Source organism: Mycetomoellerius zeteki, unplaced genomic scaffold (assembly GCF_001594055.1).
Source record: "Mycetomoellerius zeteki isolate Tzet28-1 unplaced genomic scaffold, Tzet1.0 scaffold233, whole genome shotgun sequence".
Classification (NCBI taxonomy): Eukaryota; Metazoa; Arthropoda; class Insecta; order Hymenoptera; family Formicidae; genus Mycetomoellerius; species Mycetomoellerius zeteki.
Genome location: NW_017257209.1, coordinates 41,118 through 58,509, shown reverse-complemented (window position 1 = coordinate 58,509; position 17,392 = coordinate 41,118). Strand labels below are relative to the sequence as shown.

At 36.2% G+C, this 17,392-nt stretch overlaps 1 protein-coding gene across 3 annotated transcripts; it reads right to left on the bottom strand.

Annotated features, from left to right (window-relative positions):
- Positions 1–288: 288 nt before the first annotated feature.
- Positions 289–14,618, bottom strand: GEFmeso (Guanine nucleotide exchange factor in mesoderm). Of its 3 annotated transcripts, none has more exons than XM_018449202.1 (7): positions 14,297–14,618; positions 4,458–5,944; positions 4,122–4,217; positions 3,890–4,019; positions 3,649–3,806; positions 3,443–3,544; positions 289–2,812 (listed from the first exon to the last, which is right to left on the bottom strand). In XM_018449202.1, exons 2-7 carry the CDS (start codon positions 5,907–5,909, stop codon positions 476–478), a joined length of 4,275 nt encoding a protein of 1,424 aa, XP_018304704.1. In that variant the 5' UTR covers positions 5,910–5,944; positions 14,297–14,618; the 3' UTR covers positions 289–475. The 3 variants fall into 3 exon arrangements, with proteins under 3 accessions (XP_018304704.1, XP_018304703.1, XP_018304705.1); XM_018449201.1 differs by lacking the exon at positions 14,297–14,618 and adding an exon at positions 6,340–6,527; XM_018449203.1 differs by lacking the exon at positions 14,297–14,618 and adding an exon at positions 6,340–6,527 and having other exon boundaries at positions 3,649–3,803.
- Between the last annotated feature and the right edge of the window lie 2,774 nt (positions 14,619–17,392).

The following is a 17,392-nucleotide window of genomic DNA, read 5'->3' as shown; positions in this document are numbered from 1 at the left end:
CATTTATCGTTACAAAAAATGTCAGAATATCAAAGTAGAAATATTAAAGAATACTACTTTTATTTATATTTCATAAAAAAATAATCATTCTTGATTACATATATATCAAATAAATTATTCTCCCTTAATTTGTTTTAGCTAAAATAACTTTTTTAATTGCATGATATGTGTTTTTTATCAAACTATTTCTATTTTTATTTTCTAATCGCTACAAAATTTCTTTACGATATATATAAAAATAGAAATCTGTTTACTAACACTATTACAAAATAACTCAAGTAAGCCAGGGTCATTATTTGCATGATTTCGTATAACGTCGATGACTAAAAAATTTGTTTAAAACACATACTTTTCTACTTTTGACAACAATATTTGCTTCACTTTTATCCATATGACTTCTACCGATTATGACTCGAGATTTTTATTGACTTTTTGACGCGTAATCTTAATCCCGTAGGCCATCTACAAGCACAGATCACGTTTCGACATGACCTTGCAATTGACCTACTATCTTCCGTACCCAACCAGCCTGACTCTGTCCTGCGGAAACGTCATCTCTATCCATCTCGATATTCCTTTTATAATCATTCGATGAACTATCGAGAGGTTGATGTGTCACATTTACTAATCTCGTGGTAACCCTGGTCTCCGAATTACCAGCAGCATGTCCCCTTGTCAACAATGACTTTATTTTCAAGTAATCCGGCTTCTGCGCAACGTTCGGCTTATACTTCATCGATGACATCTCTTGCTTCTTTTTGGCAGGTATTGGCGGTGCAATCTTGGTCTTTGCGGTCGCCGCTGCTGTTTCCATCGTTGTCATTTTCGCCGTCGTCGACTGCCGCATCACGAATGCCTCGTCAACATCACTGAATATTGCACTATCCCGGAACGCCTCGTCTACATCAGCGTAATTCTCGATGGTCTCGAAGCTCCTCTCGTAAAAGCTATCTGTCTCGCTTTCATGATGTTCTGTGTCTTTATTACTACCTGTGTCTTCTTCGAAATCTCTCCTCTCAGACTCAGCGGTATTCTTAGAGTGATTAATGTCAACGGAAGATGACTGCGCACGTTTGCTCTCGGCGAAGAGAATTGTTGGATCGGCATAGTCCGATTGAGCAATTCTAGCACCCAGACTGGAACTGCCTTGCTTGTAGTAAAGTTGAGGAATTCGATGATCATTCGAGCAACCCATCAACTCTTCCACATCCGAGGATGGTTCTTTTGCGTGTTGCTTCGTCTGCTTGGTTCGCCTTTTCAGATTCTTCCCTCCGGAACTCAACGAGCGGAAGTAGCGTGTCCGTTCAACCTCATCATTACATTCGAGTGTCTCCGTGCTCATGGTATTTCTCAAACGGCCCTGCAAACGACTGCCCGCTTTGAAAACACTTCGAAAAATCGTACTGCCACTACTATTACCATTCGCCCGATAGATCTTGTGATCAGGATGAATATTCGCACTGTCACTGGCAGATATGGACCGCACATCGGAGTAGGTATCGTCGGTCAATCGTGTGTCCTCTAGCGAACAGAAGAAGGTTGACGTACTGGAGCTTGTCGAGACGGTGGGCATAGGAAACTTGGCAATCCTACCCTCCGGTTGGCACGAAGATGCATACCTCTCCATGTCCTCTAGATTGATCTCTGCCGGCTTGTCGGATGCAATCGTGAACGGCCGCTCGCTCATTGGCTTACCATCTCGCTGCAGGAAGCGTGACTTCGTTACGCTCGTCGGTTGGGAGTTTGGACTGATCTGGAAGCTACGTGGCAGCGAACCGCTTTTAGGTGGAGAGGTAGGCAGACCCTCGCACAACTTGGTGAGCCAAACGGCTGGCTGAGTTGGACTATCATTGCCATCGGCATCACCCTTTACTGTCTGCAGACCTTCCCAGACATGCTGCAGATTGTCATAATTGCCAAAGCCTTTGGACTCGGCATCTCTTGCATCATTTGCATCGCCTCTTTCGTCATTACATCGTTCTGATCCATCTTTTTCGATCCGTTCTGTCATTACAATAGAATTAATCTCCTTTCGTTCCACTGTCCGATGATTTAACATGCACTTTGCCGGGGATATAACGGTTTCTTCGTTATCCGTTGACGTCGAATTCTCGCGGATACGTAGCGCTGTCTTGATCACCTTGCTCTCGGTGACGATGCTTTGTCGCTTGAACGCCTGCCTCTCGTACAATTGGTTTGTCTTGCCGTTATGCGCGATTGTTTCCGTCGACTTCTGAGTAGTCTTTAAGTTATCATAAAGGAGTTGCAGTGGCTGTTGGTTTTCCCGCGCCGGTGCTGAAGATAATAAATTCCACGCATTGTTCGTCCTGATCAATCGCTCTCGATGCAACGCTCGAGCGCGTCCCAATCTATTATTGTTGTTATTGTTGTGGCTGGTCGAACTGGTGACATAATTAGCGTTCTCCGAATCACTCTCATCCGACGTGTCCGCTGAGATACGCCTATTGAAGCGTTGCTGTCGCACGTTAATAATGCTGTTGATCTGCTGTTTCTCCAGCAGTTTCTGGAACTCTTGATTCTGCATGAGAATGTGACTGACAATTTCTTCCACCGTTTGCGCCGGTTTAGCATGTTGTTCGTTATTGTCTTTGGCTTCGGCCGGTGACGAAGAATTCAATGTTGTCTGATTCTCTTCCTTGATACAAATCTCGGTTGTTTCTTCAGCAACCTCGATCGTAGTAGATTGAGCATCGCTAGCAGTAGTTTCCTTTTGCTCCTCGTCCAAATGATTAAGACACACATACGACTGGAAGCCTGGCTCGGATTTTCGTCTCCAACCGGTGAATCGATCCTAAATACAGATTTGTCGAAATTATACATTTCGTTGTTTCTTGTATGCCAAATTGTTATATTTAAAAAAAAATTTCAACATTTTCCAAAATAAATTTAATAATTTCTACGGTTAATAATTTCTGTGGTGATTAATGACTGGAAATAATAATTTTTATAATTTAAAAAACTCTTTATTTCTATCTATAGCCTGATAGCAAAATGTTAACAATTTTTGGGGTCAAATTGGCAGCAAATTCGATCAGATTTTGACTACAAAACCATAGCCATCTGTGTCCGCATTTGGTTATGGATTTGTCGACAAAGCCCGTTGACAGGTTATACCAGCAGATTGGTGGCAGAAATCGAGCAGAGTTTGCTCCAATCGGGTTCTGCTCTCAATCTGCCATCAGGTTATGCAGGACTTTGTTCGATTTCTGCTACCAATCTGCTGGTAAAGCATGTCTAGCAAACTTTATCATATTTCTGACAGCAATTTGCTGACAATATCAGATAATATAGACTCTGGGTACAATTTGTTGCCTTTCTGTAATCAGAAATTGATGGCAGGCCCTGCTCGAAATCTGTTTTCTCAGGCTTTGCTATCAGGGTATTATTATATGTTTAAAAAAATATTGAAGTTAATTATTACCTTAACTTTCGAAGCACGTACATCCGAAGACCTACTAAAAGTTGACTCCCTAGAGTCATTAACGTCTTCATTGTCATTTTTACAAGACGATGTAGGTGAATCCTAATGACATAAGAAAAATTTGTAAAATTTCATATTACAAATAAAGAAGAGAAAGCTAAGCAAAAGTGAAGTAAAAAAAGCAAAAAATTCTCACTAGATCTTACCTCCATTGTAGTATCAGATTTTCTAACGCCCTTCATGAACTTTTGCTTCAGACTAGTTTCGGATTTACGTCTCTCTCTTTCCTGCTTACGTTTTTCCAAATATTCCGGAGGGGCAGAGTGTTTCTTTGCTGATCCTTTATCCGTCAACGCGTCATCTGCTTGAAGTATCAAGTGTATTACTCTTTGATCGATTTCGCGTGATGATTAAAAATAGATTGCAAAATTAAATCGCTATTTGTACCTTCTTGTTGCGTTTGACCTAATTGTAACACTAATTGTCTCGCATGCGACGGTATAACCGCATTATAATTTTCTAATATCACTCTCTTTATTTGTAAGGTCCATTCTCTCTTTTGTTCTAAATTGCGCGCCTAAAAAACAGATGAATGATTATTAAATAACATACAATCTTTGCGTATATATAGTATTTAAGGTCTACTTTTCAATCAACAAGATATCTCAATGATACTTACTTGTAATGTATACTGCAATCGAGGATTATCAAAAGGTATTACGTGGAAGCTAAGTGGCTCTCCTGGGATACTTTCGATTAGCATTAGATTTGAACACTAGAAACAAATGAAGAAAATACTTCATACTTACAGTTGTATTTATTTTTTATAGGATTAATAGAAAATTATGTATGTAAAAAAAAATGAAAAAAATGATTCAAGAAATTAAAGTATGTTTAACGAAACCTTCAAATATCTACCATAAAAGTTAAATGAACATGATATAAATATTGTATAACTAAAAGTAAATTTTTTAATGTAAAGAAGAAGCAAAAGTGATTGTGATGGAAATCGTACCATAATATGAGCTTTGTAAACAAGAAGGCCGTCTTCCTTCTTCTTCGTCAGCAAAAGCATTCGATCAAAGAGGAAGGCATGCCTCGGGGCTTTGGCCCCTCGCATCCTGAATCGACCTTCCGCAACCAATTCGCCACTTGTAGTTAGGTCTGGTCCCAGCCAACCGTACAGAAGCGACTGAATTTCTTGAACACGTACAGCGTGCTCGTGCCTCCTCTTCATAGCATTGATGTGCTTTGCAATGCCAGTCATTGCGGCAAGAGCAGCCTCAATGGCACTTCTACCTTCAGCCTCATTCTCTCTCGAATCACAATCGGCGCCATACTCCTTTGATAAATTCTCCAGAAGCAGATGATACTTAAGGATCCTTTGGACGGGCTTCAAAAGGAAAGATCCGAGCGGTAGCGGATGTCTTAGAGCCGCTTGCCGTTCGCGGAAGGAGGTCGCGGTTTCTTCCTGACCCATTAAATCGGTCAACACCGAGACTGTCCTCGGATAATTGGTACAGTACTCGGTATATACTTTAAATCCCGAATTACGTTTAATGAACGTATTTGCGATGCAAACAGGATCTAAGCCGCATTTCTCTATCTCCCATAAAAATTCTCTATTAAACTCGAAGATATCCTCAATATTACTAAACAGATCGTCGAGATGTAATCGACGTGAGAACGACGGTGGATTGTCTCTCCAGAATATGAGATAACCCTGAATAACTTGACGAAGATGTTCAACGTATATCGCTTCTGTGTCCACGATCTCAAGGAGCACCCTCTCGACGGGATTCCGATGCGGATCGCAGTAGCGCGGCCCGTGGCATAAAGGATCCTCCTCAGCGCTGTTTCTCCTTTGTCCATTGTCGTCGTTCAATATCCGACAGCTAGCTTCCGAAACCGTCACGACTCCGCTGTCCGCGGAACCCTGGGAGCTGGCACAAGTATCGGCAAGGGATTCGACGGACGCTAAATAAGGATTGGCAGCGGAAGTGTTGCCCTGATTGCTACAGCTGCTGGAAGATGTGCTGGACGCGATCGAACTTCCGGAGAGCGGTCTACCGCCGTTTCTGCGTCGCTTATTGTATCTGAGCGGGGTATTAGTGAGGCCGTTGGTCTCCCGTCTTTCATACATCGGCTTCCCAGTGGTTTCCCTGATCGTTTCCCCGTTTTCTTCGTGCTCTAGCGCTGCTACCGGGATGATCGTCTCCAACATGGTATTATTGCTGGCATCCGCAACGACCTCGTTGTATTCGCCTTCTTGTTCCTTGTTCTTCAGCATATCCTGGTGCTTGGCTAAATCGCCGTTTGTGCAGAGCTGACCAAACACGGAATTTCGATGGGCAATCGGTACCATGCTCAGACGCTTTTGCAGGACAGCGGATATACCGCAGGACGGTGGTAGGACCACGCGATCGCCATCGTAGCCATCACTGCGACGCGCCAGCTCGTCAAACATGCCCAGCAGTTGCGGGACCAAATCTGTGCTGGTGCCTGAAAACAAAAAATTAAAAGGTTGTCCATCAGAGTTGTTGTAGAATGTCAATAAAATTTAAAGCATAGCTTCAGCGATAATTAATAATATTTCTGTTGTAAATGAATTTCTACGATAAGATGATTTATATTGCCAGATTTTTTAATTGTTTAGCATATTTTCCGACAATTTATATCAAACCTAATTTTCGTTAATATTTCGTGAAAGACTTGATACGTTTCCTAATATTTCATTACATGATTTGTCGTGAATTTTTTCGTGATTCACTCGTGAATTCGTCGTAAATCAGTAATATTATAACGATTGGCGACGCAGATGCTTCTGATAAAGAGTACGTCAGTGCAGTGAAAGAAATACAAAGATAAAATCTATTCTTATTAACATTAATAATAACCTTCAATTCACACAAGAAAGACAATGGCTTCGTTCGCATGAAAATGTTAACTGTCAACACTTTCTTTCGTGTAATGATCAATCATTTCCGAGGGGGGAATATTAGAGATTCGGAGAATGCCGCCTGGAAATTATCGTGCCTTCCTGGCATTTAACTTAATTCACCGAATGCGATAATTAATAAATGATTTCACGCGAATCTTCATTGTCATAGCAACGTAATGAAAATTAATTTTTCTCACTCTGCGCCACATAATACATCGGAGAAATAATTTTGCGCGTCTCAACATGTATGTACATATCATTTGATTGCACATAATGGCAAATATTTTTAAACATATCTACTTGTTTTTTTTTTTCGACTATGCGTGCAATTTTTGAAGCCTAGCAGAATTTTTGAGAAGGTCACGAAATTATTCTTAAGCAATTATTTTTAAACAATATTGCTTTTATTGATACAAAAGTTTATCAATAGTAAGTAGATCAATAAATATTTATAAAAAATATATGTTAAATAATTTTCAAGTTTGTATACTAAATCTTCGTTCGGAAGAAAAATATATTATACATATATATGTATATCAACATTTATTAATATTTGAGAAATCTTTTGTTTTTCTTTAGAAACGTTTTCTGTTTTCAGTGTTAAATAATTATTATTTAATATAAAATTCTTCGAAACAATAAATGGTCGTGAAATTATCGGAAGTCACGTTACTGTGCATTAGAATATATATATTATATGTATGTTTTACAAGACACCTTCTATAAGCGCACACAAAACAGTAAGAAATTAATTAGTACTCATATATACTCGTAGATCAAATCAATAAATTTATACGAAGCAACAGGACGCTTCTATTGACATATATCTGCGATATTTCATAAATCATTAAAAATCGATAAGAAATATCTGCTGCTGCCTTTAGCTGCGTTTATCGTTAATGCGATCTCCTCCAATTAACTCGCTACCTGTTGATCGACGCTAAAAGATTGGCGGACAGCTTGCACCGATTACACGCACACGGGCGAAAAACTCATGTATAATAATTATACAAATATGCATACATACGTATATGTTCACGTATGCTCATATTGATATATACAGAATATTCCAAGTTTATAGTTATATTTTTTTAACAGTCAAATTCTGTGATAAATATAAAGAAAGAAAGAAGAAGAAATAAGAGAGACTCATTTCTATCAGATCAGACTTCGCTTAAATCTCAAAGTTATGGATTATTAACTTAGAGTCCGACCGAAATTTTTACCGAAACTGAAAACGAACACTCATTATTTGTCAGTTTCAACTGAAACCATATAGCTCTTCTTCATCAATATTAATTTTAATATGTGTAATTATTGTTTTAATAATTAAATTATGATGTTTATGAAGAAGTGTTTATATTCTTTGGCCAAAATTGACACACAACCGAAATTTCGGTTCTCAATTTCGGCCGAATTTAATTATTGTTTCAATAAATTATGAAGAAAAAGTATACGATATATGGACATGTCTATACATACCTTTATAGGATTCCTATTTCTTAATTTCGGTTTCGGTTGAAATTGATGTAGCCGAGTGTTTCGATTCAGTTTCGGCAAATGTTTCGGTTGGACTCTAATTATTATTTAACATTAAAACCGACAGTATTTGCTAGAACTGTCGAAGCTAGATGCCAATTTGGTAATTTTCTATCCTTGTTTTCCGTTAATGAAAATTTATTTTGGTATTATTTGTATGATTTTAGAATTATTTGTATTGTATATATCCTATAGTCACATATTTTCAATATTCTGTACTTGTATATTTAATATGAAAAAGAAAAAAAAATTGAAATGATTAACGGAGCCAAAATAACATCATCGGTGTTTCCAGTGTTACGAGAGTATTAAATGGTAGATTTTTAAATCTGTACTTTAATCTTTAATCTGCAGTGGTTAAAAACTGACTGCTTCCCTTCTTCTTCGAATCGTGAATATCTATAAAAGAGTATGGCGTATTTAAAAAAACAAAAAAAAAACAAATCCGAAATACTGTATACTATACAAATCGCTTGATCAACTATCGCAGTCGCGGTTACATCTCGCGATTTCACTCTCTCGTGCACACGTGTGTGCAACTTGTAGAAGTCGTCAATTGTACATGGCAAAACAAACGAGCGGGACGGTGGTTTCCAATTTCCGTGGCGGTAGACGCGAAATCAACGTCCATACTGGTACCGGTGAGCGTGACCATGCATTTATGCGCACTGCACCCGCGGTACCACCGCTTGAGATTTCTCTATGGTCACCCACGGTGAGTTGCCACTACGATTATAGTCGATCCAGTCAGACCGACCTTAAGCCCTTAATTTACCGTATCTTTCCCTGCGGATTTACCGTCGTAATATTATCGAGATAATATTGCGATGGCTGTCTCTCGACTTGCCTCCCTGATGCACTTGGCTGAAACTTCTCTAATAATAGTACAGGCCACTGCAGACTTTCGTCCGTGTGATCCAGCCACCTCGTCTAGACACTCTACCACTCAAACTCAGTTATATTTTTACAGCGTTTTACAGCGTTTTCAACTGCAGTGAGTTTGAACCGATCTGGATTGAGTTAATGACGTTGTATACTCTATTATTGGTAGAGTATGTAACGTCAATCAATAGTAGAGCTACATGTGACATCATTAATCCAACCAAGGTCGGTCCAAACCCACTGCAGTCGAAAACGCTACTAGTATAATCTTATATTATATAAAAAAAGAAAACATTCTTTATACTATATTTACTCATATTAAATTATATTTACTCAAACCCTACTTATATTTACTTATATCTTACTAATTGATTAAAAAATTTCCGATGTCACAAGAGAGACGTCTGGTATGTAATCAAATTTTTACAGAAAAATTTATTGACACAGAACGTGCTACTGAAATTTGAGACTCTTACGAAATATCCTCCATATTGTTTTAAAAACAGAAGAACTGCTCAGTTCTCTCTCGGCCCACGAACACGCGCGCGATACATTTAACATAACATAAATACGAATGACATAAAATGAATTTTTCACGGAGAAAATAACAGCATTTTATTTATGTCCTTCCGGAAGTGTGAAGAGGTTTAAGGATTTACGAGCGAACGCTTTGATCTTTGAGTTAGTATGTCTGTGCGCTCTCAGTTCGAACCAAGAGATTCGAACGTGCCAGTTCTTATTCCTAAAATGTATCGCAGCGCACAGTCGTATTCGAATCTTTTTAGGACGTACGACAAAAATCAACAGACACGGTAGTATCAAGTCTTATGTAACAAATGCTGATCATGTTAAAAATTTCAAGGAAAATAAATTTGAATGACATTTAGAAAACAAACATTAAAAATATAATTTGAACATAATTTATCATATTACTTCTTTCGGATTTAATGACATTTTTTTGACGATTTTTAAATGATTTTTTTAAATGCAATAATTATTTTCTTTATGTATTGTATAACATAATAAATAAATTGTTGCGTTGATCTGATCATAAAATATATGTAGATATAATTATACACGAGGTTGGGAAGTCAATATAACATCGTTACTTTTACCTTTAAATAACGATTTAAGTACTGACGTTGCAATTTTTTATATCTGTGACGATATTTAACTAAAAACTAAGGTTGGGAAAAAGTCATTTTTGAAAAGTAACTTGTCACCATTATGTGTTGTCTATTTAAAAAAATAATTCATTAAAGTAACAAGTAAAAGTAACAAGTCAACGGTGACAAGTTACTTTCAAAAGTGACTTTTCCAATTTTAGTTTTTAATTAGTTATCGTTACTGTCATAAAAATTGCAATGTCATTCAATCGTTATTATAAAAACTAAAAATAAAAGTAACGGTTCCCACCCCTGATTATTATACGTAACTGATATAATATAATTAATATATCAATATGTATATATATATATATTATATGCATATTATTATATAATTATAATCTGAATACTATTTTGATATAAAAACTATGATTCTTGCTAGTAGAGAATGTCATCTTCTCTTTAATGATTTCTTTTCGCTTGTATATCAAATTCATAGACTGATTTTATTTAAAAATGATATATATTGTTTCTGAAGCTATCAATGTGATTTATCTTATCAATTTAATAATGAAGTCTAAAGTAATTTGAATCGGACTCTCAATCTTTAAAATAAAAAAACAGTAAAATTGAGGCTAATGAAAGTCAGCGCAGAAATATTAATTCATATACAGTACTTCATAGTAATAAGTGATGTCAATTTATTACGAATTCTTGAACGTTTCAACTCTCTTTGGAGTCTTCTTCAGCAAAGTTACAAATAATTCACACACAATATTGATTCGACGATCTGTCTAGGATGAATCACTCCCATTATTATGAACTGCTGTATATTAATATTTGTGTCCTTATTTCCGCGCTGACTCTCATTAACCTCAATTTTACTGTTTTTCAATTTAATGTCAAAATTATATATATATTTACAATAAAAACGTCAATTTTCGATGCGATGCTTTTCGAGATTGTAAATTCAGTGCTTTTTGTGAACAATTACAGAAAAAAAAAGATGAGAAGAATACGTAAACGAAGAAAAAGAAGAAAAGAAAACAAAAGAGAGACAAAGACAAGCTTTAAAAGCGCGAGGAAAGAAATAGTATTTTGTGATGAAAAGTAGCGGTCCCTGAGAAAATTTTAGTGCTTTCGGCACCACAGGCACGCCTGGATGCCAACACGTTCCTATGAATCATGATTCCGCATAGGCGTGGATATGCACTTGTATTTATGTTTGACGAAAGGCTACAACGGACTCGCCATATAAATCTGCATTGCGGATGAGAAACGGGGGGCATTTCTGTGAGAGGACACTCGCGGCAAGTCGATAAGTAATTCCTTTACGTAGCAATACTCAACTAACGTTTCGCAGCAAATTAGGGTCAATTGCACTGACGGCATCGTCGGTCAATTAACTCTAACGATTTCCTGTTTCCTTGAGGGAATATTTAACTATGTCGAAAGAAGATTTAACTATTTTATGCCAACCGTGGCATAAAAGAGATTCAGTCAAATCATAACCGTACAATACAAAAATAAATAATTAAATAGGAAAATTCTGTCAAAATAAAACATCTTATTGTCATGGCTTTTATTTTCTCGCAGCAATCTTTTTTTGCAACTTTTTAAATACGTATCTGCCAATATCTATCTCAATCTTAGATAATTATACTTAAGACATTTTCAGTAATAATATTTTAATTATTGCTATTATTAATATTATTGAATATGCTTCTTTCCAAGTATTTAAAAAGATTGAGAAACACATCGCTGGAGGCGAAGGACGATGGCTACCGTTAACTGGCTGATATCCAAAGTTCGGGAAAGCATGAGAAAGAAGGCAAACCTGTAATTGCATCGTGCCCCGCGAACTCTCGGCAAGAGTGTTGTTCTGGAAACCGATCACGCGCGGTAACGTGCGGTTCTGTCGGAAAATCGCGCTGCAAGAGCAACGTGCAGCCAGAAAGGAAATCGGGAGAAGAGTCGCAACGTTTTATGCGCCTCACGTAGCCGCGACAAGTGCAAGGACCGTGTGTGTCGCGGCCGCTGCACCTCGGAATTCCAGAGTGCCTTCCTTTTGTAGCTGTTATCTGTTCTCAGAGATATACCCGGAAATGTACTAACTCTCCCGGAGATACACATTCCGAGGCGCACTCGGAAGCGGTCCTGCCGAAGATAAAAAGACATACGAAGATAACGAACGAAAGAGCTATCGAAAATAATACCGGTCAAAGTACATGTCACGTAGATAATGATGAATCGTCTCGTCAAGTTACAATTTGTGTCACAAGACATAGAATTTATCATACGAAATCACCAATAAATTCAGGAAGAGCTGATTTAAAATATAATACAGTAATAAAAAGAATTAAATATAACATCGATAAATAAATAAAATAAATAGATTTATGTTTAAAAGAAATATATCGAACCAGTAATCGAAATAGACATTTTTCGATGAAACATTGTATCTCAGATCAAAATCTTTGGGAAAATAATATTCCTATATTCGAATATACTCATTGTTTCGGCCTTCAATTGGAAATCGTAACGGTACGATCCTCACTTGATGGTGCAAATCTTGCAACATCGCGGTACAATGAGATAATAAGGTGTAGCAAATGAGACAGAGCAAATAGTGCTGCCCTGCTAATATTTGATCTGAGATAACACAAATCAAAACTCGCGCAAACTCTATACTTTCAGATGAATATCGGGAGATTCAATTAAATCGATAATTCCGAGTAATATCTGCCCTTTCAATTAAAAAATTAAATCATAATCCTTCATCTTCATGCACTATGACGTAGCAATATCTTCATCAATTATTAGAAGTAGGTACAAATAGAATTATATTTATATGTCTCTTGCACTTTTTATCATCATTCCAATATTTTTGAAACATTGACTAGTTTTGCTAATCTAAAAAAAAACTAAAAAGAAACAAAAATGTCTTCATTCGCTATCCTAATGGTATTCATTAAATTAGAGTCAATTTGTTTATGAATGTTTAATTTCAGAATTTATATGTCATAATAATTATTTATTATGTTATATTAATCAGTAATTTCCATAGATTCAGCATTGCCTATTAACATTGCAGATTTATAATAAATATAAAAAATCAATTTTATATGAAATTTAAATTAACAGCTTATTAATAAACGTGTAATGTTTATCACACTAAAAAATAAGTATATAATAATATTGTCATTTAGTAAGAACATTAAGTTATTTATCGCAGTATTTTCTAACAAACATTCTACTTGTTTTCTTTGAGGAAACGATGAGACAGAATTGTTAAAATCATTTTTATGTTTAAATCAGTAAGCTTGGAAAGATGTACAGTCTCAGACTCGATAAATACTCGTATTTACACAGTCGCCTACGATCGATTACGATCTCCCGTCAGGTGTAACGAGTGGTCTATCTCTGATAAGTGATTTCTAGGTAACGTACGAGGTCAAATTGGAGTTGTAAAAACTAACGGAAGATATTCCAAATATTTTACATTCAGCACCTGAATAAACTTTTCTGACAAAGTGGAAACGTCTGAGACGCACTCTCTCTACTGTATCCTATAAAGTCACGCAAAGAAAACGTTAGATTACTCAGCAAATTTGAGAAATATCGTGAAATAGAAACTATAAATAATTGGTAAATATATCTTGGCAAGTGATATGATATTGGAAAACATCATGTATTTTTTTTTCAAAGATACAACGAAAGTTATCTTTCTTTTAAGTAACGGTTATCTTTAACAAAGAATATTTTCTTGATAATAATCTTAAATATACTTATTACAAATCTTAGAAAAACTCATTAATATATACTCAAAACAAGAATTTATTTTCTTTTGAAGGATATTGTAAAATTGTAAATTAATCTCGTATAGAAGTGACTTTATATACTAAGCAAATCAAATTTGTCTTAATTTAATAATCTTGATTGTGAAGTATTAAATTTACTAAGATTCAAAATATATTTTGAATTTTAACGCTTGTAACGAACTTATGTTAGATTTGTGTGTATATGAACTTTGAAACAAGTAATTATTATTTGCGTGCAGGATGCATTTTTCTGTGTGCAGTGAGAATAACGATTACATAAGTGCGGCCGGTTTTACAAAATCGGTGTTTCTGTCCTTGAAACTGTCCTCGGATAAGTATCGGTTCGCCTGATGGAATTACAAGAATCCAACGAGAAATAATGAATGAATTCAAATGAATGAATAGAAAATAATAGGTATCTATCTACAGGCAAACTACAAATATTCAATTCTGTAAAACTATAAAGAATCTAGCTTTAGACCTCGGAATGGAAGAAACGGTCATCTCTCTAATGCTTTTCATATGATGGAAGACAGGCATCCTGAAGCGAACGACAATAACTTACCGTGTTTCACTTTCACCCTCGAACCACGTCGCGTTGATGACCTTATCGCTTCACCACCCGGTATGTCACGCACCGCCTTGTTCCAATCGTTTCTGTGTCAATCACTCGTAACGATTCATTCGAAACGATCGTCAATCGTCCCATTCGCATGAACTTCCGTTAATTGTCGTGCGACACGCCTGAACCGGAACACACAAAGCGGTCGCTCTTTGAGAAAATCCGTTTCTCCGTAACGATTGTACCGTCACGTTCACGTGACATTATGAGTAACATCGATCTCACGTTTTGCGAAACAAGGAGCATTAGGTAAGATTTCGATCACTCTTGTAACACAAATAAATCCAGCAATTCTAGATTACATCGAACAAACGAATTAAGGACAGAATTGGTATATATCTCGAACTATTTGAATCGCTGTCGAAAAGGTAGTTAAATCACTCGCAACGGACGATGGATGAATGTTTGAATCCTTATGCACACGTCACATGGCACAGGCGATAAGGGAGATAAGAAGAAAGTCACTGCTTTCGTTCGATCAGTAGTTGGAGCGTGTTCCATCGATCAAATAAATGCACCGCGTGAATAAAAAAAAAAGAAAAAGAAAGACGCGCGATGTAATCGTGAGTGGGTCTCGGCCGCCAGGTAGACGGACACCGAGCAGCCTTCGCTACTCGAACAACAGGTAGATACTGGCAGCGAGAGGCGGTCGAGGATGGGAACGGAGCGAGTGTGCCAACTCTCGGATGGACGACCACGGGATCGAAATGCCGAGATGCCAGAGCGGCTCGTTAAGCCGGCGTCCACAACGGATGAAAGGCGGAGCGGGTGTCGGATCACGATAAGCGTCCGTCGAGCGCATTCCTATCTGTCGTCCTATGTCGCCGGATAATCGTGTCGAATAACCGAGTTATTGACAATCACGAGTGTGACTCTGCTTGGGAATTAGAGGTGTGGTAATTGCACCGCCGCCGCGCCGCCCAGCACGATTATCTGTACGCGATGGGAAATTCAACGGAACGTTATGGAAAACGCATTGTTTTGTCGCATAGTAATTGCGTTATCGCGATAGTCGAAAGACCTCTCTCGTTTAAGATTCCTCAAGAATCGTATGAAGTAAATTAAAATTAATAAATAGATAAAAAAGAGAAAAAGGTCTTATTATTACGTATATGTGATGTATCATCATACTCTCTACATTCTTTGGAGTGGAATCTGACTCTAAAGAGTGAAAATTGAGGTTCTTAAAAATGAGTGGTTCAGTTTTCAATCATAAGAGTAAGATTTCACTTTTTAGAGTAAAAGTTTTAGAAAGATACAAAACAATTATTTTTGCATAAATGTTCTTGTAAGTGCGTGTAATTGTATCTTTTGTACGATTATTACTTTATATTATACGATACAATTTTTCTACAAAACTTAGCTTAGAAATTTATCTATAATGAATGTATAATCTAAAATGAATCTCGTTTTTAAACACGACAAAATACATTGTTCGAAAAAAACGTTTAAATTATCCCGCATAATATAGAGGCTAAAATTAAGCCAAATGATAATTGCATAATGCCTTTATAGTGAAGTATATATCGATCTAATTAAAAGCTCGAATATTAAAACATACATTAATATACATATATACACTGAAAAAAGAAATGTTTAATTTTAAGATATTAAAATGTTTTATTCTTGTCTCCATTTTTTTAAACACTTAAAGATGTTTCAGTTTTAAACTTTTTCAATAGACAAAATACTACGTGTTTGGATTTAAAACGCGGATTTAATAGCGTTTTAAATCCAAACACGTTTTGTCTGTGGAAGAAGTTAGAAACTGAAATATCTTTAAGTGTTTAAACAATAGGGACAAGAATAAAACACATTTCTTTTTACAATGTATTGTACATGGATTAATATACATGTATAACAGGACATCATTTTCCGATAATTCTTAACGATATCTGCAAAATAATCTGTCGCTGATAAATTTTCAGTAATAATTAAATCTTGCAGCGTGCATAATATTAAAATACAACATGAACTATGTTAAAAAAGAATGTAGTCATACGTTTATTAACTTTATGATAGTAATTGAATCGTGAATTTTTACTACTTTTTATTAAATAATCGATTGATTGCACATAATAAATTTTTGAAAATAACTGATAATGATTCTGTCACTAAATAAAGAAATTATAATTCAGCTAGAAATTATAATTTACATGGATTATGAATACATAATTATGAATACGCAATTATGATTTGTGAATCATTTATTGAAACTGAAGCAACACTTTACTGTTCTTTCTTATCTTTTAAATTAGATATCAAAATGAATAAAACACCGGATTTTAATAATTTAATAATATATCTTTCAATCTTGTTTGTATTGATTCAATATTCGAAATTTTTTAACTTTATAAACAAGTTTTAAAAGAGATCTTATAATTCATTCTTTAAGCAAAATCCTATAATTTTACCTTATTTCGTTTCAAAATTATATTTATTTTCACTTAAAAATTAAATTCCCCATTGAAAAATTATTCTAATGCACATTAAATTCATTTTACCTTGAATTTCAATCAGATAAGAACTCGCGAATACAGAAACACTCTGTGACGTGATTTGTTTAGAATTTAGATTATTACTTTTGTAAAAAGAACTGGCAATAATAAGATTATATAACTGTAATATCTTTTACTTATCACATTTCCTTTTGCTTTATCTAAAGATGCATATGTCCCTTTTTGCTCACTCGGTGTGTTTTATCTTTTTCTTTTTTTAAAGATAACTTAATAATTTTATAAGCTACTCCCTTTTATAAGCTACGCCTTCTTAGGTGTGAAAGCCGCTTCAGTGCGTACGCGCGGGAGGTGAGGGGTTCAATCGTCGCAATGAATTACAACGAGCCAGTCACTAAGAGTGACTCACCGAGTACTCTAGCCACCGACCGCTGCAGCCGCTGTCGCACGGCGCGCGTCACACGCCGATAAAAGGTTCTCTCTCTCGGCTCTCCTTGCTCTGGAAAGAGGAATTTGAACCGCTTGAGAGGGAAGTGAATAACACGAGCCGGGCATTAGGCGGATGCCAGGGGGTCCCGTACCT

Coding starts and splice junctions, on each gene's coding strand:
- GEFmeso (XM_018449202.1), bottom strand. CDS start 5,909: ATGTTTGACGAGCTGGCGCGTCGCAGTGATGGCTACGATGGCGATCGC. Junction 4,218..4,457: donor TTTACAAAGCTCATATTATG/GTACGATTTCCA, acceptor ATTTGTTTCTAG/TGTTCAAATCTAATGCTAAT. Junction 3,807..3,889: donor AGGTCAAACGCAACAAGAAG/GTACAAATAGCG, acceptor TGATACTTCAAG/CAGATGACGCGTTGACGGAT.